Genomic DNA, 25,960 nt, shown 5'->3' with positions numbered 1-25,960 from the left:
GTCTAAATGTAGCAAATTACAGAATCATAGCACCATAGAATCATTTAGGTTGGAAAAGACCTTTAAGATCATCAAGTCCAACCATTAACCGAAAACTGCCAAGTCCACCACTAAACCATGTCCCTAAGCACCACATCTACACATCTTTTAAATACCTCCAGGGATGGTGACTCAACCACTTCCCTGGGCAGCCTGTTCCAATGCTTGACAAGCCTCTCGGTGAAGAAATTTTTCCTCATATACAATCTAAACCTCCCCTGGAACAAATTGAGGCTGTTTCCTCTTGTCCTGTCACTTGTTATTTAGAAGGGACTGACACCTACCTCACCACAACCTCCTTTCAGGTAGTTGTAGAGAGCGATAACGTCTCCCCTCAGCCTCCTCTTCAGACTAAACAACCCCAGTTCCCACAGCCCCTCCTCATAAGACTTGTTCTCCAGACCCCTAACCAGATCCGTTGCTCTTCTCTGGACATGCTCCAGCACCTCAACGTCCTTCGCGTAGTGAGGGGCCCAAAACTGAACACAGGATTCAAGGTGCAGCCTCACCAGGGCTGAGTACAGGGGCCCAATCACTTCCCTACTCCCACTGGCCACACTATTTCTGGGACAGGCCAAGATACTGTTGGCCTTCTTGGCCACCTGGGCACACTGCTGGCTCATGTTCAGACGGCTGTCAACCAGCACCCACAGCTCCTTTTCCGCCGGGCAGCTCTCCAGCCATTCTTCTCCAAGCCTGTAGCGTTGCATGGGGTTGTTGTGACCAAAGTGCAGGACCTGGCACGTGGCCTTGTTAAACCTCATACAATTGACCTTGGCCCATGGATCCTGCATGTCCAGATCCCTCTGCAGAGCCTTCCTACCTTCAAGAAGACCAACACTCCCACTCAACATGGTGTCATCTGCAAACTTACTACTGAGGGTACACTCGATTCCGTCATCCAGATCACTGATGAAGATATTCCACAGCACTGGCCCCAATACTGAGCCCTGGGGAACATCACTTTTGACCGGCCGCCAACTGAATTTAAACTCCATTCACCACCATTCTTTGGGCCCGGCCATCCAAACAGCTTTTTACCCAGCAAAGAGTAGGCCTGTCAAAGCCATGAGCAGCCAGTTTCTCCAGAATGCTGTGGGAAACGGTGTCAAAGGCTTTACTAAAGTCTACGTAGACAACATCCACAGCCTTTTCCTCATTTGCTAAGGAGGTCATCCTGTCATAGAAGGAGATTAGGTTGTCCAGCAGGACCTGCTTTTCATAAACCCATGCTGACTAGGCATGATCACCTGGTTTCCAGCCCATGATGGCCCTCAGGATGATCTGCTCCATAATCTTCCCCAGCACCAAGGTCAGACTGACAGACCTGTAGTTCCCCAGAGCCTCCTTCCAGCCCTTCTTGTAGATGGGAGTCACATTTGCTAGCTTTCAGTCAACTGGGACCTCCCCAGTTAGCCAGCACTGCTGATAAATCATTGAAAGTAACATGCTGAGCACTCCTACCAGCTCCTTCAGTACTCTTGAGGGGATCCCATCCAGCCCCATAGACTTGTGTGTGTCTGAGTAGTGTAGCAGGTCACTAACCATTTCACCTTGGATTATGGGGGCTTCATTCTGCTCCCCAACCCTGCCTTCCAGCTCAGGGGGCTGGGTACCCGGAGAGCCACTGGTCTTACTATTAAAGACTGAGGCAAAAGCAGCATTAAGTACCTCAGCCTTTTCCTCATCCTTTGTCACTATGTTTCCCCCCACATCCAGTTAAGGATGCAGATTCTCCTCAGCTCTCCTTTTGTTGCTAATGTACTTACAGAAACTTTTTTCACTGTCTTTTAAGGCAGTATCCAGATCAAGTTCTAAATTAAGCTTTGGCCCTTCTAATTTTCTCCCTGCATAACCTCACAACATCCTTGCAGTCCTCCTGAATTGCCTGCCCCTTCTTCCAAAGGTCATAAACGCTCCTTTTTTTCCTGAGTTCCAGACAAAGCTCTCTCTTCAGCCAGGCCAGTCTTCTTCCCCACTGGCTCGTCTTTTGGCACATGGGGACTGCCTGCTCCTATAACTTTAAGATTTCCTTCCTGAAGAATGTCCCGCCTTCATGGACTCCTTTGCCTTCAGGACTGTCTCCCAAAGGACTCTGTCAATGAGGCTCCTAAACAGGCCAAAGTCTGCCCTCCAGAAGTCCAAGGTAGCAGTTCTGCTGACCCCCCTCCTTACTCCACCAAGAATCTAAAACTCTGTCATTTTGTGATTGTTATGCCCCAGACGGCCTCCAACCATCACATCACCCACAAGTCCTTCCCTGTTCGCAAACAACAGGTCCAGCGAGGTGCCTTCCCTAGCTGGCTCACTCACCAGCTGTGTCGGGAAGTTATCTTCCACACACACCAGGAATCTCCTGAACTGTTTCCTCTCCGCTGTGTTGTATTTCTGGCAAGTTGCAGTCCCCATGAGAACAAGGGCTAGCGATTGTGAGAGTTCTCCCAGCTGCTTATAGAAATTTCATCTGCCTCTTCATCCTGGTCGGGTGCTCTATTACAGACTCCCACCCTGACATCTGCCTTGTTGGCCTTCCCTGTGATTTGTACCCATAAACACTCAATGCTATCGTCACCATCATTAAGCTCTAGACAGTCAAAACACTCCCTAACATACAGGGCTACCCCACCACCTCTCCTTCCTTGCCTATCCTTTCTGAAGAGTTTATAGCCATCCATTGCAGCACTCCAGTTGTGTGGCTCATCTCACCATGTTTCTGTGATGGCAACTATATCATAGTTTTCCTGCTGCACAATGGCTTCCAGCTCCTCCTGTTTGTTGCCTGTGCTGTGTGCATTGGCGTAGATATCTAGGCATCTTTGGTCTAGATTTAAAACTTGGGTAAACTTCAAATAGCCTCTGAACACAGCTGGTTTTACTAGCTATTAAGTGCCTTACTTTTCAGATGGTAGCTCTGATTGCTTCAAAATCTTTTTACTGACTTATTTTGGTCTGAATAATTACAGTTTCCAAAACTCAGTAGATTGATAGTCCTGTTATACTTGATCCTGTCACAATGGGGAAGCAAAAAAATAAGCTGACTCTATATTTTTTCAACCATTACATTTACAAAAGTACATTCACACTAAGGATAAATGGAGAGACACACAATGCTTCTTCCCACGGTCCAGGCTAGATAGATGCAAGACACTTATTTGAAACTGTACAGCTATCAGTACAGTACAGTGACTGATCCAGTGTAAACAGTTTGCTAAAAGACAAGGCACAGTAGGACCCAGGAAGCATGCTGGTATCGAGGCTGTATTTTTCTAGAGCAAAAATGATTTTACAGGTATCTCAGAAAGTCAACATATACTTGCCCAGATGATTCATGAGTCCGTGAAATGCAGTTTTCCGAAAACAATGAAAACTAAAGGGTGAAAGTATTCATACCTTACATAATTTAACTAATGTATCAATTGCTCTAGTAGTCATCAGTAGTCTTACTCCTGACAATCTACTATTTATCCTAAGCTCTATGTAAGCTTTTATATCAAGTTTTTGCCATTAATCAGAACTACCTTGGACCAGTTGAGTCTTTTCATGGTGATCTCAGGTCTGAATTCTTTTTTAGGCTTCATTCCAAATGGCAAAGTACATGAAGGTGGAGAACACTGGGCTCCAGGCAGGCCTGGCAGAGGCGGTGGTGGAGGAGCACCACCAAAAGCCAAAGAAATTCCCAAGCCATTCAAAAGTGGTGGAGGAGGCGGGGGAGGCGGTGGTGGTGGAATGGCTCCATTAGAAGGCAGCGGTGGAGGAGGAGGAGGCAGTTGATGTGGTCCTGCATCTTCCAGTGGAACAACAGATGCATCTCCACGTCTTGATGGTAGAAAATCAGGTGGCAAGGAGCCATACTGATAAAGAAAATACTCAGTTTCATATTTCTTATCAATAAAACGACATAACAATCATAGTTAATAGTTTAAATACAGCAAGCCAGGTTCAAGTTAGTGACCTTTTTCTTAGGTAGGACAATCAAATATGAATTACAGTGAGGCCAATATGCTTTTGATTTCATAACTGGAAGTCTCAATGTTTGAAGCAAATGTTCAGACCAGGGAGTGCACACCAAAAATGAAAAACTGAAATGCTATATCCTGTTTGTCATATTTCGCTGAACATGACCTAAGAAGTGTCTGATAAAATTTCTTTGAGATATTTATCTAGACTACCACAGTTTAACTCAAATTAAAAAAATAACATCCTAGTCTCTACCATTCTTTCTTTTCCTACAGATTACAGAGAAATATTCCGAGGACATAACAGCACAATATGACAAGATTAGTAATTCTGATGAAAAACAGATATTTTCCAATTGTCCTGGTTTCAGCCAGGGTAGAGTTAATTTTCCTCACAGAAGCTAGCGTGAGGCTATGTTTTGGATTTGGGATGAGAAAATGTTGGTAACATGCTGATGTTTTGAGTTGTTGCTAAGTAGTCAAGGACAGTCCAGCTTCTCCTGCTGGCCTGCCAGCAAGAAGGCTGGGGGTGCACAGGAAGCTGGGAGGGGACACAGCCAGGACAGCTGACCAAGGACATATTTTCTACTATTTAAACAACTTCTATCATAGGCCTTCAAACATCAATAAATACATACATGACAAAAAACCCGAAGGAATAAAAAACTAATATTTATCTAATAGTGACACTGATTAATAATGGTCATACTGTTAATCAACTTTTCAACTGATAATTATGAGCTGCAACAGTCCATTTTATTTTTTAAAAATGGAAGGGAATACAGTAAGCAAAGGACTGAATTTTTTTTAAAGTAAACAGCTGAATGTCAATAAATGCAAATGAATACACAGCAGTATTGTTTTGAATCTCTGAACATATGCGTTGTTTAAACTGACAAATATGCACCGAACAGCTAAGCACTAATGACAAAAGAAATACATCAACAAATATGAAATACAATGGAAGAGTAAAGGAATGAGATCACGAGAAAGATAGTCATACCAGGCTGAAGTAGCCATGCTAAGTAGCAACTGATGCCATGGAGAAACCAAAGAATCCTCTTAGGATGGATTTAAGACTAAGAGTACTAGGTTGCAGTAATCAATTACTTGATATTTACAAAACATTTCAAGTAACTTTAACAGTGGATTAATTCATGGTATGATAATTTGATTGAAATGCAGTTGACACACCTGAGGGACAGGTTGCCATCCAGAGGGACCTGGACCAGCTTGAGGAATGAGCCCATGTGAACCTCATATGAGGTTCAGCAAGGACAAGTGCAGGGTCCTGCACCTAGGTCAGGGTAACCCCCAGTATCAATATACGTTGGGGGATGAAGGGATTGAGAACAGCCCTGCCAAGGAGGACTTGGGGTACTGGTGGATGAAAAGCTGGACATGAGTCGGCAATGTGTGCTCGCAGCCCAGAAGGCCAACCACCTCCTGGCTTGCATCCAAAGCAGCGTGGCCAGCAGGTTGACGGAGGTAATTCTGCCCCTCTACTCTGCTCTGGGGAGACCCCACCTGGAGTCCTGCACCCAGCTCTGGAGCCCTCAGCACAGGAAAGACATGGACCCGTTGGAGCGGGTCCAGAGGAGGGCCACAAAAATGGTCTGAGGGATGGAACACCTCTCCTGTGAGGACAGGCTGAGAGAGTTGGTGGCGTTCAGCCTGGAGAAGAAAAGGCTCCGGGGAGACCTTCTTGCATCCTTCCAGTACTTCAAGGGGGCTTATAAGAAAGATGGGGACAGACTTTTTAGCAGGGCCTGTTGCAATAGGACAAGGGGTAATGGTTTTGAATTACAAGAGGGTAGATTTAGACTACATAGAAGGAAGAAATTTTTCCCAATGAGGGTGGTGAAACACTGGCACAGGTTGCCCAGAGAGGTGGTAGATGCTCCATCCCTGGGAACATTCAAGGTCAGGTTGGATGCAGCTCTGAGCAACCTGATCTAGTTGAAGATGTCCCTGCTCCTTGCAGGGAGGTTAGACTAGATGACCTTTAAAGGTCTCTTCAAATCCAAACTATTCTATCGTTCTATGAATTTGTGAGTATAATCATATGTTGTTCTCACTGTCTGCGTATAAAAAAGAAGCTGTATTCAATACAATGAACAAGAGAAAAAGTAAAATATAGGAGAGAAAACCTATTTCACTCAGAAAAGTAAGTATTTAAGTATGTTTTCAAGATACACACATAAAAATACTTTCTTAATGGATGATATACAGCTCTCACTAAAATTCTGTTTCTAGAAAGCAAGAATTTTTATCATTGTCTTTTTTTAAAGCCTGTTTGACTGTGATATTAACAGTTAATTCTGACAAGAAACCTGAATTAGAACAACATTTTTAAACAGACCAAAGCAGAGCTAAACTAATTTTCATCACTAAGAAAATTAAACAAGCTCAAAGGTATAAAAAACTCTATGATCAAAACATGTATTTTATCACCTTCCTATACGCATGTCTCCCCAGTGCTGTCTTTCGTTAGCCATTTTTAGATTGTGCTTCTTATTCCAGAAAATAAGATACAGGAAAAATCACTTGGTCATAGAGTCTTCTTAAACAGATTTTAGAGATGAAGCAGTCACAAGTAAACTCAACTACTCCTCTCCATCACATTTTAAAATATCTATCTATGCTTGGAAATTGAAAAATTATCAGGAAATATTCTTAGCCAGTCACAGGTTATTTCTTTCACTGCTGGATATCCATGGTAAGGCTTCAGCAAAGCGTAATGCATAATTTCCTGTGTAGGGATAAAGATCACAGCGATGAATGCTAATCTAAAAGCATAGGACTTATTACCCTATGTGGATAATTACTTTAGAAATATATGACACTGAAAGCAAAACCCAAATGAAACATAAGAAACTAGTTTAATTAACAGAGCTCAGACACAAAAAGGATCATCTGGGAACTGAAAGAGCTAATTAATGTCACACTACAATTCTTTGGGAAAAAACAGAAATAAAGGAAACTAACAGTCAAGAATAATCGATAACAGGATTCTTTGGAAAAAAAAAAAAAAAACACCCTCAACTGCACTATCAGAATCTGCAAAAGATGCAAAGTCACCACTTCAAACACAATACCTCATACATTCATTTAAACTGTTATATACCTGTGATTTAAAAGCTTGTAATTCTGCTTCAAGTTCATTGATTCTTTCTTCTTTTTTTTGCAGTAGGGCCTGTGTCTCCTGATGAACTACAAAATCTTTTTCAAACTAAGAAAAAAGCAAATAACATTAAAAAAAAAAGAAAATTGTTGATACCAGTCATTCTGCATAGTTTCCCTAGATTCAGATTTTTCCTTTTGTGTTTCTTAAAACTCCCATGTTACACCACTAAGGGCAAATACAACATATCTGCTATTCTAACTTCCATGTATTCACTCAGTGGAAGTACTCTCTCTATTACCACTACAAGTCTTTACTATATGAAATTACATAAAGTACCTAATGAATTTTCAGTTGAAATTAGACTGAGAAGCTTGAAAACTTGATGTACAGTAATACAGAGTCTGTAGATACAAATGAGTCGATTCTTATTCTCCCACTGTTTAGTTTCTTGAAGAAACTCATAGCTGTTCAAATAAAGTATTCACTTGATCTTTGGGAGATTTATAAATGAAACCTTAAAATAAACAGTAGAAAAATTTATAATTTATACCACTCTGCTTTATAATTTATACCACTTTTCTCTGTTTCCCAGTCCACAAGAAACATCCAAATTCCTACTTAAACATAAGAACTAATAGTAGTTTGTAGTTAAAAAACATGCCACACTCACTTATACTATTCATGAAGCTATTACATAATCCCCTGTGTCCATTTTACAATCACATAACTTAAAAATTACTTACTTTTCTGGAAAGTTCAGAAGCCCTCTCTTCACATTCTTCTAATCTTGCTTTATCTACACAAATATCTTGAAAAAATAAACAAAAACACACTTGTGCATATACAGGGAACACAAGATTCTTCATCACATGTACAACTTTAACCTGTTTTTTGGAACATGTGAAGAATTATGATACTATGATCATTTCCAAGCATAGTACTTACCTACTAGGTGGCTGAAATTTATATCTAATCTTTTACGATACGTGAAATCTGGGTCTGTTCCACTTCGATGTAACACTATCTGGGACACACACTCTTCAATTAATTTGAAATACTGTGGACTAAAGACAGAGATGAGTTCTTTTACAGCATATTTATTTATTAGCTTATACTTAAAACCCTGTCCATGAACACAATAAGGTCAAAGGATTTGGGCTGACTTATTTCCATAGAATTATAGGTGCAAACTCCAAAGTCTCAAAGGATAAATATATTTGGCAGTTTATTACACAAAAACAGTTTACACAAAGCCTGAAAAAACAGCAGACCTAAAGATAAACCACTATTGTTTTACAAACTCCTCATCTCTCCCCCTGTGTAAGTACAGGAAGGAAGAACTCCCTCCTGCTTCCTCCAATTAAAGAGAAGGCTCCTCCTTCAGCTTGATCCCTTCTGGTTTTGTGACTTTTGTAACTATGGAAGCATTGCAGCCCTGCTTCAGTAAGAGTAATGAACTGCACATTGTTCTACAATGCCGGGTAGTATGATAGCAGAGTCAGTTGCCCAGAACATGCGAGCTGTGAATTCAAACCCTTTCAGGTAGAAGAGGTCTAAGCACAGGTGTACCCATGTCAGGAAGGCACTCTTAACCTTCAAGGATACATCTGTGCTAGGCCTTGCCTGAAATGCAAGGTTATGCAGAACACTATGCAGAAAACAGATGTGTCTCCTTCCCTGTACAGTTCATAACTGGTTCCTCCAGTGTTTCCTCAAAAACAACACATGCAGGTTTTAGAAAGGATTTGGCAGCTTCAAACATCTAAGATTTTCTTAACTATTTCCCAGTAATTTATCTGACAAATTTTCCAAGAATCACTACCATGTTCACACTGATCTATAATGTATCTTGAGAATAGGCAATTCCCAACCAAAAGTTGAAGCTGATACTTTTGAACATGAGTTCACAAAGGAATACTTACAAATTGCAATCCATACAGAAAAAATACTAAACTGTATTTATCATTATATTTATGGAAGAAATATTGTATTAATGACTAAATGACAACAAAATCCATAATTAACATTTAACATAGCATTAAACATACCGTATAAAATAATCATTTCTTATTAGCAGAAGATGTTGTAGAATGGAAAGAAAATATCCTTCAGCGCTAGTGTCCTTAACTGTATTCCACACCATGTTGTAAACATCATTTACTTCAGTAAAAGAGTTAAGGAGAGTAATGGCAAGGAAATAAATATTTCAGTCAAATGTTGACTGATAACTTTTTTTAAACAGAAGTTATACGAGAAAAATGTCCATTATAGACTTTATTTTGTTCATGTTTCTCTTGCTGATATCAAAAGGATATTCTAGTTCAGATCTAATATCTTCTAAACGATGAGAGAACTCGATCATGTCTTCTTCCTTATGCTCATTGAACACTTTCAGCTGAATATCTAGTGCTTCATTCTTTATACATTTCAATTGCTGCAAAGAAGAAACAGTAGAAAGGCTTACAAAATTAGCATTTCCATATGTAAATAAACCTTATCTTTTTAGTAACTTCCGTAAGTCTATGTTATTTTAAAGTCTAAAATCACAAGAACACGAGTTAATTTAAATATTCAAAAGGTAAACGTGGCTTCAGCCTGGCTTAGCAAGCGTGTGGACGAGAGTCTGTCACATGTTCTAAATCAGAGTCTTAAAATGCTGAGGAATCAGCATAAAGTTCAGAGAGCACACTTCACCTTTTCATTCTTATTTTAAGACTGATTCATGTTTCTAACTGCTCATGCCCAGATTTAATAAAAGGCCTTGGAAAATAACTTATTAGAACTTGTTCTCCCATTCCCCCTCTCAAGCTCAAATAGTCCAATAATTTGAATAGTAATGCAAAGAGAGACTAAAAGATGCTTACTGGCAATATCTCTTTCAATCCATTGCGCATAAATTCATTTCTGATGTGAAGCCTAAAATCCAAATCATCAGGAGATGTAACAAGAGCATTGATGAGCTGCATGCAAGCTACCTATAACAGAGGAAATATTATTTTATTTCTTAGATTGCAATGTGCACCACAGTCAAAAAGACATAATGAACTACTAATAATAAGACTACAGTAGATTGATAATTAGGCATGATGTAAAGTCTAATAATTAAGATACTTAAATTTCTTACCAACCACACGAGCCATAGACACCAAACACTAGTTCACAAATTTCCATAAAAATTAAGTATTTTCTCACTCCATTGAATTTTGTGATTTTATACAAATAGCAAGTTCCTTTAGGAAATTAGTAAATACCTTGATAAGCCTAATTCTCAACATATAAAAATCAATGTAAATATGCATTTATCTACACATATATACAAAACGTTAATGACATAACAGAAATCATAAAGTCTGTGTGAACCGCAGAAAACATATTAGAAGACAAAATGCTGATTAAACTAAACTGACCCTGAACAACAGAATGGGCTTCCTCCCCTTCATTTTAAAAATCTTCCGTCTTTCAATATACTGAGTGTCAGATGATATTTTATGGGGAACGTATTTCAGTTCAAAAGCAAGCATCAGGTCAACCATGACGCCTGTATCTGGTTAACTAGTGAATAGTCTCTCTTCCAAAGAATTAAGAGAATTATCTGGAAAACCCACAGCCAGGAACAGCAGGAATTCACTGTCCAGATTCACAAGCCTTTAGAACAATGGTAAATGATTATTAATCATAAATACTGGCTAGGATGACAACAACCATTATTTCTTTTTTTCCCCTCTCTCTCTTTTTTTTCTTTTTTAATCAACATTGTTTACACAAAAGAATCATAGAATCATAGAATCATTTGGGTTGGAAAAGACCTTTAAGACCATCAAGCCCAACCGTTAACGTAACACTGCCAATTCCACCACTAAACCACGTCCCTAAGTGCCATGTCTACACATCTTTTAAATACCTCCAGGGATGGTGACTTGAAGACAACCAGAGAATTTCTAGGGTCAGTAAAAGATAACTGTGAAAAGGAGTACCCAAGGAAAACCAAGGCCACAGCAACACTTCATCAAATGTTCTACTGGTGTGCGAAAGGAGTTCCCGAAGTATAACAGAGACACAAACAGGTTCAGGGGTTGGCAGAAGAACTTACAAAATGAAGCCAACATTGAGAAGTGACAAAAGTATTCACCCAGAAGTTTTGAAGAAAATTGAGAATAAAATAACTTTAGTACTTGCTACTGCATTTAAGTTCTTATTCAAAAGCATGATGACATCCAAGAAAAGGAAGACCACAGAAATTATACTGATATTTACAAGGACATCTGGACAACTACAGAATGGTAAGCTTGACTCTTCTACAGTGCAAATATATTAAAACTATAATAGAGAATAAAATTAATAACTAACATAAAAAGGCAACATAATAAATGAAGAGTATTAATAAATGCAACATGGCTTTAAGAAGCAAAATCCTGTTTCACAAACCCATGAAAGTTGTTTGAAAGGCTCAAGGAGCAGGCAAGAATGCTCTGATGGGTCTACGTATGGACTTCAAAAATAAAAAAAGGTTGGAAATGCCCAAACCATTTAGAAAACAGTATGTTAAGTAGCCAAAATCCTAAATATTACAAAATAGTATTAAATCCGATGTTTAGAAGCTCCTTTTTTTTAGAAAATGCTTTCAAGGCTCAAAACATATTTGGCTGTATTAAGATTCATTGAAATAAAGTTTCCTTGCTATTTTTTTTCTTGCTGTAAGTCCACCTTTTCATTTTATGCTAGCAAAGTGCATAACAGAAAAAATTAATAAAATTTTATTAATAAAACTAAAAATAATCCACATATAAGGCTAGAAACTGCAAGGCAATGAAAGCTTCTTCATGTCCTTTCTCCATATTCTTTACATCGAGATCAATTACACCATCAACTAATGTATAACAATAAAAAACCTACACATATTAAAAAAGAATATGCCTATGGTGTGTTTTCTTTCAGAAATGTACTGGCACTACATTACTAGCAGTCAATTTTAAAAGAATTCAGTTAAATAGGAATTTAGGTAACAGGACCATAACCTTGACCATTCTGTCTTAAATAAAATATGTTCCCTTGAGAAAGATCTTTTAGAGTTGGGGCTTCTTTAGTTATAAGTAAGAAACAATCCTCTGTTATTCTCTGAACAGCCCACTTGGAAAGCTGCTAAATCTGTAACAATTTGGGGCTTTAACTGTCACAGTGGATTCTTCATCTTTGTAGTGCCTGTCAGAACTATTCTTATGACACTTCTCCTCCCTGAAACCTGTTATTTCCCTAGTTTCATGCAATATGATTCTGTACATACGTCTGCAGTATTTTAGAAACCTAAAGGAAAATATAACTTAGTTAACTTATCATTTATTTCCTTCAAATAAATCCAAACAAAATTGTATTACTCCTGAAGCCTGTTGCTCTGCATGCACTGTTTCTAAGAATTATTGCAGTATTTGTTTGCTGCTGCCAAAGCATCACTCTACACTAGGTAACAAAAAGCAGTGCTAACCCCCAAAAACGAAAACTACAAATACTAAAAGATAAATAAAAAGAAAATCCTTATACTTACCTACATCCGAAATCCCACACAACAAGAACAAAAATTTTAAAACCACCACTTTTCAAAAGTGGACTGAATAAAGCCTTCCAGTAATTGTCTTAACAGCACCCAACAAAGAAGAAATTAGGAGTCTTTTGTTGCACAACCAAATATTTTTGGACACTGAAAAAGCTCACCGTATTCAGTATTTGTCTGTCATGTCCTTTAAAATCTTGCTCAGAACATGTGGTCTTGTAGCCCAGATATTTTTGCTAGTAACAGGCCACAGGCTTTGTCTTAAGCTAACACCACATGCTTCCAGATTTGTCAGGCTTTATAGAGACTTGGTTTGCCTGCCTGGAGCTCTGTTCTGGCTTATTTAGCTGCAACAGGATTTGTCTAGTAACAGAATAATTACCACCCCACTAGTTTTAGATTTTGCTTAGTCTTGTACAAGTTTGTGGCACAAAGTTTACTGTTACATACATTTCTACAACTAGCAAATAGCAGTATGACCCTAAATAAAATGCAGCATAGAAAAGTAGAGGCATTGGATGTGAGCAGAGACATGTGTTAGAGCTACTGAGAATAATTTGATTAGACCATTAAAACTTCATTTAGACTAAAAATAAATTCTTGGCTTTGAATATAAGGTGTATTCCTCAGGCCCACAAACTGCACAAGTTTCAGTGCCGCCACGTGGTGGAGAATCTGATCAGCCTCATCTGTAATTTGCACACAGCAAAGGGTAGAAAATGCAGGCAATCAAAACAGCTAAAATTTAATTCAACAGTATCTTGCAGAATATATTCTCTTATTATCTAAGTATGGGCTGTATTCTTCAGTCTTAAACCTTTTTGTATTTGTTTTGGTATGGATCTACTTTATCAGTATTTGTATTTTCCTTCAGCAGCTGTGATGAAAATTTTTACTTCTCCTAACTTTGACCTTACTTAGTTAAAACCTGTTATAACATCACCAATTTATCTCTCTGGAGTACAGAGTCTTTCAATCAATTGCATTTCCTGATTCAATCAGCTCTGCCATTTGAAACCAGTAATTCAGTACATTGACAGATGCCACCAAGCCCTGAACTCCTGTTGACATCAGTCGGGCATTTCAATGATTGTAGACTTCATTGGACAGCACTATCATACAGTCAGTAATAAAGTACAATACTGCAAGGTTACATTGACATTTCAAATAGAGTCAAACTCCAAGTTGTTTGATTACATCAGAATCGGATTGTCACTGTTATCAGCAGTTTAAAATATACTATATTTTCATGCAAAACTTTATGTGAATGGACTGCTAAGCAAGGAGTCAGCATTTATCATACTTGATTTAAACTATCAATGGAGCGGCAACCAGAGACTGAAAGAAGTATGTTACTGTGAAAATTCTGATCAAGAGCAAACTACAGTTTTATCTTTGAGATAGTAATGCCATTTAAATCAAATTGCTGTTAAAAAAAAAAGCTATTTTCTTTTAATTTGCCAAATCAACAAGGTAAATGTGCACATGTGCTATTCAATTAGAATAGAAACAAGATTGGACAATGAAAAGAAACACATCAGTAAAAAACAAGCTTGTGAACTTTTTAGTAACACTGCAGTCTGGAAAGTTAGATTTTTGGGGGAATATGCAAAAGCCAAGAGAAAGAGAAAAATACCCCTCTCAAACTTGATGAACAGCATCCAAGTGGTTTATTAAAGGGCAGTTTTAACCAATAATCCAGGGAAGAGTCAAGAGCAAAGAAACTTTTTTTGCTATCCTAAACTCTGCAGTTGGAAAAACAATATATTACCCTATGTTTGATAGTAAGTAAATTAAAAAAATTAGCAAGTTTAGTTCAATTAGTGGCTGCATAAGGCACAGGAAATAAACTCAAACAGAATTCTCAAGAGTTTTCCAAGACAACACAGTTCAAGATTCAGATACCCGCATTTAGATGCCAATATGTAGAGAGAGAGATATATATGCGTGGATAGCTAAACTCCCATTCTTGCTAATCAGTAGCCTACTGGATTCTTCTTTAAAGCTCTTCTTTAATATTCTGGATTCTAAAGGAGCTTCTTTATGACTCAAATGGAGTGACCGGGGCACTCTAGGATCCACTGTCTTTATTGACTAGGGACCCAATTAATCAGCTTAAACATGAACACATAATATACAGACTACCATTACAGCTGCTTCAGTGTGTCCCACCTGGTTTACAAAGGCCAATCCAGAAGGGTGGTAATGTCCTAACAGAGCCACATCATATCTACAAAGGCATCTGAAATGACATTTCAAGTTCACACATGGGCAACTGAATTTTGCCTGGGATTTACATAAGTTACATGAGAGTTTAAACACCTAGCTCAAATGCCTGATGGGTTGGCTTACTTGCAGACTAAATCCTATTCAGCATCTTACATTACCAAAGAGAAAGATCTGCCACTTACTTAGAAAGCTCACTTGCTCCCAGTCTACAAAGTCTGATATTTAACCTCCATCTGTGTCTATTTGTTTATGAAGAAAGTCTCGATCACAAAAATGCCTCAGAAAAACAAAAAGTGAATTCTCTTATGATTTATTTTTTAATTACAACGATAGAAGTATGTGACTTCTGTTTAGAAATACCAAATTATTACTTTCTCATCTTAAAGTACTGCTAAATCTATTTAACAACATGCTTAAATTCTGAACATTCAAATACAGATTGGTATTTAGAATTATGAAATTACCAGAAAGCACTAGTGACTTCAGATCTAATAATAGTCAAAAAATGTGTTTGCTCCCTGCTTCTAGAGCGTGGCTACTAATCAAAGAAACACAGTAGGAATAACAAATAGGGTAATTTCTTCCACAAAGAGACTTTCCAGTCTCTAATGCTGCTAATAAAGGGTCAGACCATAGAGAAAACAGTCCGAAGAGTTGAAAGAACTTCTTAAGAGAGAAAGGAAGCTGCAGATATATAATTATTTTCTTCAAATGCTTGTCTCTACGTGCATTCATACTATACACAATTCCAAGGAGTTACAATTATTTGTCTTCAATGTTCCTAATTAAGCAAAAATTGAAGAACAATTATCCCAATGTAACATCATTCCTCGACAATTCTCACAGTACATAACACATAAGTAAAATGCCTGTGACGCTCCAGTTGACAGTTTTTTAAATGTCAACTCTTTGGACACAGAACAATCAGTTGCTGCTTGCACTCCAAATGAGTGGACCCTAACTGCATTCTTTTACACTCAATTACCTTGGATAAGATACTGTAAACACACTGACAGTCTTTTGAATTTTCAGCCATGGACACAAGGTGGGAAAGCTGTGTCCATATAAAAAAGATGCCTCCAATAAATGAAGAGGTACTTCTGCTGAGGTAGTATAAGGTTTAGTGAAGGAAGGCAGAAGCCATTGTGAGCAAAACATTCTGGCCAAATGGTCTATATCCCAAACCAATTCATGACTCTGTAAGGTGGAATTATTTTATCAGTCAGCCCTTGAGAAGATGTCTGAAGAAGTGAAATTACTTTAGGCTCTAACAGCAAACGGCATATGGTAATACACAGCTCTCTGGTGTACCTACTAAAATTTTGTTGTGGTGCTGAGGACTGCAATTTCCAAGTACTCTTTCCTGAAGGGCACCTCTAACCCAAACAGTAATTACATCTTGAGAGTATCCTGCTGTTTACAATAGGCATGCAGCGAAGGCACGTAGAGGCACTTTCCTTTCTTCAGGGAAAAGCCAAGAGCAAATCTTTCACCTCACCTGGCAGTCTGGTTAGATGCTTTCTTCCCCTTCTTGATCTCTAAAAAACTGCAGCTAAGTATAGTCCACCATGTTAGTTTTCAGAAGGCTTTCAGGTATGCAAGTATATTACATCTGGAATGCTTTTAATGTCCTGCTGCCACATGGTAGGGAAATCTACAGTTACTTGTCTTTGCATGTCTGTCTCAGGGATGGGCATATATTGATGGATGCACACACCTTATTTTTGGTAGGTAAGAATTTTGCATGGCTGATGATATAGTTCACTTGGAATGCCAAAATTTTGAATGCTTTCCCCCATGAGAAACTAGATAAATCAGATCAGATATATTCTGCTAAGTGAGAAGTTACAGCTTGAAATTCTAACCCTCTGCAATTCTAACCGGTGATGTCTATCAAGTTACAGGATGTATTTTCTGAGGATTCAACAGTCCGTACTTTGAACTTGCATTTTCCCCCGTTGAAGACCAGAAAGAATACACCTGGTCCTTTTCTGGTGGAAAATGTTGGGTACACGTCAGTAGCTCAGAGCAGCTTTTTCCTTGCATAGACAAGACAATCACAGAATCACAGAATCACTAGGTTGGAAAGGACCTTTAAGATCATCAAGTCCAACCATTAATCCAGCACCACCATGTCCCCTAAACCATGTCCTGAAGCACCACATCCACACGTTTTTTGAACACTTCCAGAGATGGCGACTCCACCACCCCCCTGGGCAGCCTGTTCCAATGCCTGACCACCCTCTCAGTGAAGAAATTTTTCCTAATATCCAATCTAAACCTCCCCTGGCGCAACTTGAGGACATTTCCTCTTGTCCTGTCACTAGTTACTTGGGAGAAGAGACCAACACCCTCGTCGCCACAACCCCCTTTCAGGTAGTTGTAGAGAGCGATAAGGTCTCCCCTCAGCCTCCTCTTCTCCAGACTAAACAACCCCAGTTCCCTCAGCCGCTCCTCATAAGACTTGTGCTCCACACCCCTCACCAGCTTCGTTGCCCTTCTCTGGACACGCTCCAGCACCTCAGCATCCTTCTTGTAGTGAGGGGCCCAAAACTCAACACAGGATTCAAGGTGCGGCCTCACCAGTGCCGAGTACAGGAGCACAATCACTTCCCTACTCCTGCTGGCTACACTATTTCTGATACATGCCAGGACGCTGTTGGCCGCCTTGGCTACCTGGGCACACTGCCGGCTCACGTTCAGCCGGCTGTCAACCAGCTCCCCCAGGTCCCTTTCCGCCGGGCTGCTCTCCAGCCACTCCTCCCCAAGCCTGTAGCGTTGCATGGGGTTGTTGTGGCCGAAGTGCAGGACCCTGCACTTGGCCTTATTAAACCTCATACAGTTGGCCTCTGCCCATCGATCCAGCCTGTCCAGATCCCTCTGCAGAGCCCTCCTACCCTCCAGCAGATCAACACTCCCACTCAACTTGGTGTCATCTGCAAACTTACTGAGGGAGCACTCCATCCCCTCATCCAGATCATCAATAAAGATATTGAATAAGACCAGCCCCAGAATCGAGCCCTGGGGAACACCGCTTGTGACTGGCCGCCAGCCGGATTTAACGCCGTTCACCACAACTCTCTGGGCTCGGCCATCCAGCCAGTTCCTCACCCAGCGAAGAGTAAACCCGTCTAAGCCACGAGCCGCCAGTTTCTCCAGGAGAATGCTGTGGGAGATGCTGTCAAAGGCTTTACTAAAGTCCAGGTAGACAACGTCCACAGTCTTTCCCTCATCCACTAGGCGGGTCACCTGGTCATAGAAGGAGATCAGGTTGGTCAAGCAGGACCTGCCTTTCATGAACCCATGCTGGCTGGGCCTGATCCCTTGGTTGTCCTGCAGATGCCCTGTGAGCACTCTCAAGACCAATCGCTCCATAATCTTCCCTGGTACAGAGGTCAGGCTGACAGGCCTGTAGTTCCCAGGATCCTCCTTCCAGCCTTTCCTTTAATATTTAATCAATATTAACTATGTGGTATGTATCATCTTAGATCATTCCTTGCCCATTTGAATAAGAGGAACTGCAGTAAGATTTTCTACTTGACTTTTCTCACTCTTACAGCAAGTATGCATTTGTAGAAAAGTCTGTAAAGATGGCACACATTTAGTTAAATTCTGCTTGCCAGTATTAAACTGGCCGTAGATTTGGCTTTGGTACAAACACTATATTGATGTTCAACAATTATTTGCTAAAGACAGAAAATTCTAAGCAATGACTTTGAGGTGTACTATCCACATACATGTACATTTACATGGATCTTAAATAAATATTATCAGTCTCTACATTTAGACAAAGTGAGTTTTGCTCTGATTCATTCTGTTACACAGGTGGTTATGGAAAGGATCTCATTAGCACAGAACAACCAAGAATCGCCAAGTGATTCAGCTAACCAAAATATCACAGAATCACAGAATCACAGAATCACTAGGTTGGAAAGGACCTTTAAGATCATCAAGTCCAACCATTAATCCAGAACCACCATGTCCCCTAAACCATGTCACAGACTGTACCATCTCACATTCTCATATTATCAGACAAAAAAGAAAGATGAAATGATATTCCCCAACAACTGAAAACACTGAGAGGGTAATGCTACTGATGAATAGATAAGAACTTTTACTTGGTCAAAAAAACGCTTCGCTCAAAACAGGCATGAAGCACCTGCATGTTTCCACAGGGATGATCACTGCTCGTTTTTCAGGGACTTAATTGGAAAAGGAAGAATTGCACCTTCGCTTCAACATTGTAACTCTTCTCAGTTCTAGCTGAAAAATTAGAAGGAGCTGGCACCTGCAACTAGAACCGTACAGAAGAATAACAGCGCTCTTCCATTAGCTCAGCTGCCTGCTTCAGGAACAGTGAAGAAAGATGATGTTTAGAGAGTAGAAGCATTCATTTGATTCTACAAGAAGAATGAGAAGAACTGGGCAACGCACAATTTGTTGTTGTCATCATTGTCGTAAATACATAAAAATGGGCTGTGTCACAGGAGCTATATTTCCTGCCTCCATTAATTGAACAATCAAAGTATTAGACTTTTTCAGTTGTCATCATAAGTATACAGATTGCCTTGTATGCATTTTCTTGAGCACAGGCTTAAGATGTTAAACTACATTTACTTTAACAAAACCAGAAACCCAATATTACTCCTGGCTGTACTTATATTCTCAAACTGTGACCACCAATCTTGCCTTGAACCAAAAACATTTAAGTACACTCTCCAAAATTTTGGATTTTAGGAAAGATAAAAGGGAGAATATTCTTTGCTTTCAACAAATGCAAAAAGTAAATACATAGAGCTTTCATTAAAAATACAGAAAATCATCATACTGAGGCTTTTTATATATTCAGCCTTCAAGTAACAGAAATGTTAGTCAATTCAAAATTGAAAAGGTCAGTTGTTAGTGTCAAATCAAACTGCCACAAAGCAAGCTTACATATATCAAGCAGATAATCAAAGCAAGTATGCCAAGTAACTGACAACTGTAAACTTTTCTCTCATTAAAACACTGTCAAATTAACCACCAGGTCAACATCATTGTTATAAAAGTTTACAGCTGATCCACATGAGGAACCTTGATTTTTCTGGTCTTTAAAAAAAAAAAACTTAAAAAAAATCTAACCACCATTTGTGGAGTCTGAAAAAGAAAAAAAAAGGCATTTTAGCAGAAAAAATGTGTTTGAATGGAAGGTTAACTAAAAAAGAAAAAAAAAGATGAGAACTTTCATTAAAACTTTCCATGTCTACATAAGATACAGCAAATGAAACACCAAAATGTTACCTATTTTCAGGAACTTTAGGGTAACACTCTCAACAAAGCCAACTAACATATTTAGCTTAAGTATTGCAAATGTCACATTCAGAGTAAATTCTGAGTTTTAAAAATGTTCCTTTTTTCCATATTAGAAGATAACAAAATACCAAATGGAGGCATAGTACAAACATGAGAAGGCATAACTAGTAGAAAAGTACTTGTTTAATATGTCAAGAGTAGTCCTGGAAAAATAGAAGTTGTTACTGCACAGTTAACAACTCAGCTAAAGTTTTCTGCACTGATTTGGTTATCTCAGTGGTATCTCTGTAATGGAGTTGAGCACTGCCATAGAAAGTCAGTATGAAAATGTTCACGTTCATAAGAAAGACCTAACTGCTTACAGATAATAAGCTGTGACCTTTTTTCCCTGAACATCAGCGTCCCAACTGCCGTTAATATTGGTATCTATCTATTTCTTAAAGGGACTGCTTACCAACAACTGTTCACAAGGGATTATAATTTCTGAAGCCTATTCCCAAATGTTGATCTAAAAGAGCTACTATCTGTTCACCTTCAGTTTTATCTGCAAGGCATATTTATAGATTAAGAGGCCCTTATACATTTATTTATTTTTTTTTAAAGGGAGAAATGAGCAAAATGCCCATTTCAGTACCTATCATGGGTAAGGAGAGAAGTACACAGGATTAATTTAATTTACCTGCTGCTTCAAATAAACTAAAGGGCTGCTTTTAAGGCGGTTTTCACATGCTTTTTGAACTGTATAGAAAAGGGAGTTAAAGATAGCATTTTCCCCTTATTAAACCTACACACATGCAAACATATGCAACCCCTGAAAATTGAGGCTCACACTGGGAAGCCTAACACTCAAAAGAAAACGCTGTTAATTCAGGGCTCTGAATCCCTATTTGATAATAAAAAATCGTCAGAGAAGTACTGCTCTTTCACACTACTAAAATTTAGGCATGTCATGTAAGTGCTGTGAGGGACCTGAAAGTTCTCAAATCCTTATATGCTCTATAGCAAATACAGGCTCTTATATTCTCTTAAGTTAAATACAGTAACCTGAAATTGGAAAATAGTACTTCCATAATCTAAAGCATTTCTCTCTACTAAATCAAAATACTTTTAAAATGTTTATTGATATCCATATTCACGCTGAAGAAAGAAGCAAGGCTTCTCAACTAATACAGACAGACACTACCATTATTCAACACTAAAACTCATTTCTACATTTGGACCTTTTTTTTTAAAATTCCTTCGCTGATAACATTTATTAATAAAATTTTCTTAATATATATTAGATATATTTTACCTTATTAATTATAGTAAAACAATGGAAATAAATGTAACAGAAAATAATCAAATTTTTCATACTTTGGTTTTTCAGTTTGATCAAAAAGAACAAAATCTTTTACTCGTATCATGACCCAATATCCAAGTAAACTAAGCAAGTAAAACAAGCAAACCAAGAAGGACTAAAAAACATGCAAACAAAAAAGCCCCAGATGCAGTGAGCCAAATGCTACATTGCCCTGAAAGTCTGATATGCCCAAGTACGCACACCTGGCCCAAATCCATACTGCCTACTATCTCAAGGATGCTAAAATATGGAGCAAAGAAAATCATACTGAATAGGAACTTGTTAACTGAACACCATTCATCCTGAAATACAAATGAAAAAGAGACCACAGAGGAGAACAGAAATAGATGAGATCATATATTTAAATTTAATACTGGAGAACTGCAATGATTCTTGCAAAAATACCTAAGGTAAGGATCTGCTACTACAACAAATTTATGTCCAATGTGGAAAATGCAGCCTCAAAAGCCTTGGAAAACAGGAAATTTGTTGCCTTACAGCCTATGCTTTCCTTTTGCAGTCCCTTTCCAATCCCACTACAACTGGAGCTCAAAGCTTTCTCTCCCTTTCCTTGCTAATCTTAAGTGTAGGCTGAGCCTTACACAAAGCCTCCCAGCCACAGCCCAAGGAAAAAATGTATTATTCTACAGTTATCCTTACAGACCATTTTGAGCTCGACTCCAGTCTTGCCAATATAAGGTCTTCTTTTTGGCCCTTAAAGGCAATTACTATGATTTTCAGTACATTAACAAAATACAGAAATCGGGGGGGAGGGAGAAGGGGGGGAAAAAGACAAATCTTTCTTCAATAAGACAGAATCGACATCTTCTATATGAAACCAATATCAATCTGATGCACTTTTAAAAAGAAGCAACAAATGAAATGTAAGAACAAACAAAATATATAATAGGACAAGGGGTAATGGTTTTAAATGCAAAGAAGGTAGATTTAGACTAGATAGAAGGAAGAGGGTTTTTTATGATGAGGGTGGTGAAACACTGGCACAGGCTGCCCAGAGGCATGGTAGATGCCCCATCCCTGGAAACATTCAAGGTCAGGTTAGATGGGGCTCTGCGCCACCTGATCTAGGTGAAGATGTCCCTGCTCATTGCAGAGCGCTTGGACTAGATGACCTTAAAAGGTCTCTTCCAACCCAAACTATTATATGATCCTATGTTTCAAGCCAATAAAAATTATTGCTGGGAGGAGAGCCTTCTTGACCCTGAAGTTGACTGTCCGAGGTTCCTAAGCAATTTTGACTATCATGGTTTGCAACAGAGTGCAATATGTATTACAGGCATTTAGAAATCTTCAAGGTTGAAGCAAAGGAAGGAACTAGAGAATCCATAAATTCTTTGATTTAATTTTCATTCAAAACTTTTTAACGTGGTGTAATAAATCCATACTAAGATAAACAAACATTTACAAGACTCTTAAAAAAAAAAATTTTCAATTAAAGGATCATCTTTCCCTCAGCTATCACCTCTCCTGGCAAATTAAACCATGGCTATGTATTCCAACTGCCAGAAAACTGAGCAGTAATTCAAAGCTGAATTTGCCCTACCACAGTAACTGATATCCACTATGGCTATGACAGCAAGATTTAAAGGATAGGGGGAAAAAAAAAAAATCTTTCTATCAGATCTCTTACTCAGGACAGAGAACAAGGGAATACCTATGCACACTACAATAAAAACAAGCAAACAAAAGAAACAGAAGGCACACATTTCTTTGTCAGATAAACTGTATTTGACCGACTTTATGCTGATTGTAATTTTCTGTTTCCTTCATCTTTTATGTGTTATTCCCTTGACGTCAGTTTAGCTCTCCTAGAATGTGCATTCTAGAATGCACTTCAGAAAACAAAGTATCTTTCACAATACTGGGTAAAAAAGAAAAGACACTTTGTTTACTCAACAAGTTATACTACAAAATAATATTTAGACTACCAAAAAGGGTTAGAAGGCAACTTATTCAGATACTACAAAGAAACAAGCTAAATAAGTAATTGTAACTGTAAAGAGTTCTATTCCAGAATGAAGAGGCATGAAATCGCATAACAGGAAGCTGAAGATGGGAACATCAGGGATGCCATCCAGAGGGACTCTGACAAGCTGAAGAAGCCGGCCCATGTGAACCTCACAAAGTTCAACAAGGCCAAGTGCAACATCCTGCACCTGAGTCAGGGCAATCCCTGGTATCAGTGCAGGCTGAGTGATGAATTGATTGAGAGCAGCCCTTCAGAGAAAGGCTTGGGGATATTCATAGATGAAAAATAAGATATGAGCTGGCAATGTGCACGTGCAGACCAGAGAGCCAATCATATCCTGAGAATCTGTGGAGCCCCATCCCTGGAACTGTTCAAGGTCAAGTTAGATGGGGTTTTTAGCAGCCTTATCTAGTGAAAGATGCCCCTCCATGCAAGGAGGGTTGGAACTAGATGATCTTCAAAAGGTCCCTTCCAAACCAAACCGTTTTATGATTATAAGATAGAAAGAGTAAGAAAGGAGGGACAAATGTTCAAAAGATAATCCGATCACTCCTGCCATAATTCAATTAAAAATTATTTTCCACCTTCAAATATTTCTTTATGGTTAACTTTTCTGTGGGGCAGATGGAACAAACAGCAATCTTCACTGTCAGACATAGACTACTTAATACAAAAGGTGACAGTGGAATAACACAATCATTTCTTTCAAATGTAAGATTCATCTTCTACAATTTTTGTAATATTCACAAAGAATGAAAATTATGAACAGCATCTATGATTACATGAAAAAAATCAATGTAAGGTAATATTTACACTCTTACACCAATAATTTATAATGAACATTCAAATGCCCAATAATACTTTGTGTCTTTCTGTGGTAAACTCTATATACAACTGAAGCAAACTGAAAATAGAAAATAAAGTGAAAGATTTCTTTCCTCAGACTCTCTGGGTGCAATTTTATGAAATCATAAAGTGGGCATGAAGGACAGATTTTCTGCTGGTTTACACATTAATTATAAAAAGATGTTGCCTAAAAACTTGGGGTTTTACTATTATTAATCTTTAAGTTTCAGCAAATATTGCCAGAATTGAGATAATCTTTGCATCTGAATATATGGCTCATGCTGTATTTTAAAAAGCAGCATAAATCTAACTCCCGAAGCCTGTAAGATTTGGGTAAATAAAAACCAACAAATTAACCTGAAACACCCCTGTGTTTCTCAACACTGAATCTTCGCACGATGTATTTTAAAAGATGACATTATAAACAACATTACAGAATTTGACCATTATTTGAAACAGTATGCCTCCTCTTTTTTCTTGTAATGACTTGTTCAATACAGAAAAATAAGTAATTTTATTTTCACTTGTAGAGGTTTGTGAGAAAAAATTTCTTACTTGCAGCTGAACTGAGTTATCCTGAAGACCTTCTACAATAGGAGAGAATCTATCAACGTTCCTTTCCTCTGCTGCTGCTGTTACGGCTTCCAGAATTTTTTCAAGGCTGTAAGAAAAGCAAAGCATTTCACTCAGGAGAGATATTTAATCTCGTTCTTCATTTGTTACCTTAAGAGCCACATTGACAAAGTACTCACCAGCCTCAATTACTTGCATACAAATCTAGAAGGTTTAAGCACTACTTGTTTACTTTGGAGACTTTTGTAGCCAGACAATGACTTACAGGATTACAATGGTTAAAAGTAATGCTAAAAAATTTTAAGCAGGAGAATGGCTGCATAACTACTTCCACCTAACCAGTACATCCACATGTCAAAAAGAAAACTCTTATTGGTATGACCACAATAAAAATCACAAAGATATTCTGAAAACTCACTATATAGTACAGATATTACTTTCAAAACTAAGTTGAAAATTTTAGCATTTCATTCAATTATAACTATAATTTTGGATATTGTAAAATTACCTCACTATTTCTGGGTAAATATAGTACTTACATGTTTTCCTCTCCAATAATGCACATTGCAGAAAGGAGTTTAACTATATCCGTCATCATGTTAGTTTGCTTGGGATCAATTGCTTTGATCAGCAACAAAAGGCTTCTCTCTTCTCCCAAGATTCTTTCCAGTCCATACTAAACAACAGAAAAACAGTTGTAAGGAGAGTTGGAGGGAATCCAAATGACTGTAATGAATATCTAATAAAAGACAGCAACAGTTTTCTCAAGTAACTATTTCAAATTACATTTAAGTCCATCAAATATTTCAATAAAAAAATTAAACAAGAGAGAAGTCTAAAACAGTTCACTTATTCTGTAATAAGGGCATACATAAGCATCACAAATTTATACTATTCTTTGAGCATATTTCTGCAGAGAGGAAGTGGCAGCAGAAAGAACTTCAAACAACAGCTGACCAACACACTACTGCTCCAAATTCCACAGGCTTATACCCACTGATCAGGTACATTATCTGTTAGA

General features: G+C 38.4%; 1 protein-coding gene across 1 annotated transcript in view; it reads right to left on the bottom strand.

Annotated features, from left to right (window-relative positions):
* DIAPH3 (diaphanous related formin 3) overlaps positions 1 to 25,960 on the bottom strand; it is a gene marked incomplete at both ends in the record, with an annotated part of 257,494 nt that overhangs the window by 180,179 nt on the left and 51,355 nt on the right. The window contains 9 exons of the mRNA XM_082008899.1: positions 3,558 to 3,890; positions 7,123 to 7,227; positions 7,866 to 7,930; positions 8,068 to 8,186; positions 9,171 to 9,287; positions 9,438 to 9,556; positions 9,987 to 10,097; positions 24,922 to 25,027; positions 25,479 to 25,615. Coding sequence (XP_081865025.1) covers positions 3,558 to 3,890; positions 7,123 to 7,227; positions 7,866 to 7,930; positions 8,068 to 8,186; positions 9,171 to 9,287; positions 9,438 to 9,556; positions 9,987 to 10,097; positions 24,922 to 25,027; positions 25,479 to 25,615 — 1,212 coding nt within the window. The remainder of the gene's footprint in view (positions 1 to 3,557; positions 3,891 to 7,122; positions 7,228 to 7,865; positions 7,931 to 8,067; positions 8,187 to 9,170; positions 9,288 to 9,437; positions 9,557 to 9,986; positions 10,098 to 24,921; positions 25,028 to 25,478; positions 25,616 to 25,960) is intronic.

This window comes from Phaethon aethereus (assembly GCF_964289735.1).
Source record: "Phaethon aethereus genome assembly, chromosome: 1".
Lineage (NCBI taxonomy): Eukaryota > Metazoa > Chordata > Aves > Phaethontiformes > Phaethontidae > Phaethon > Phaethon aethereus.
Note: the sequence above shows the minus strand (reverse complement) of the source record. Positions and strands in the feature narration are given on the sequence as shown.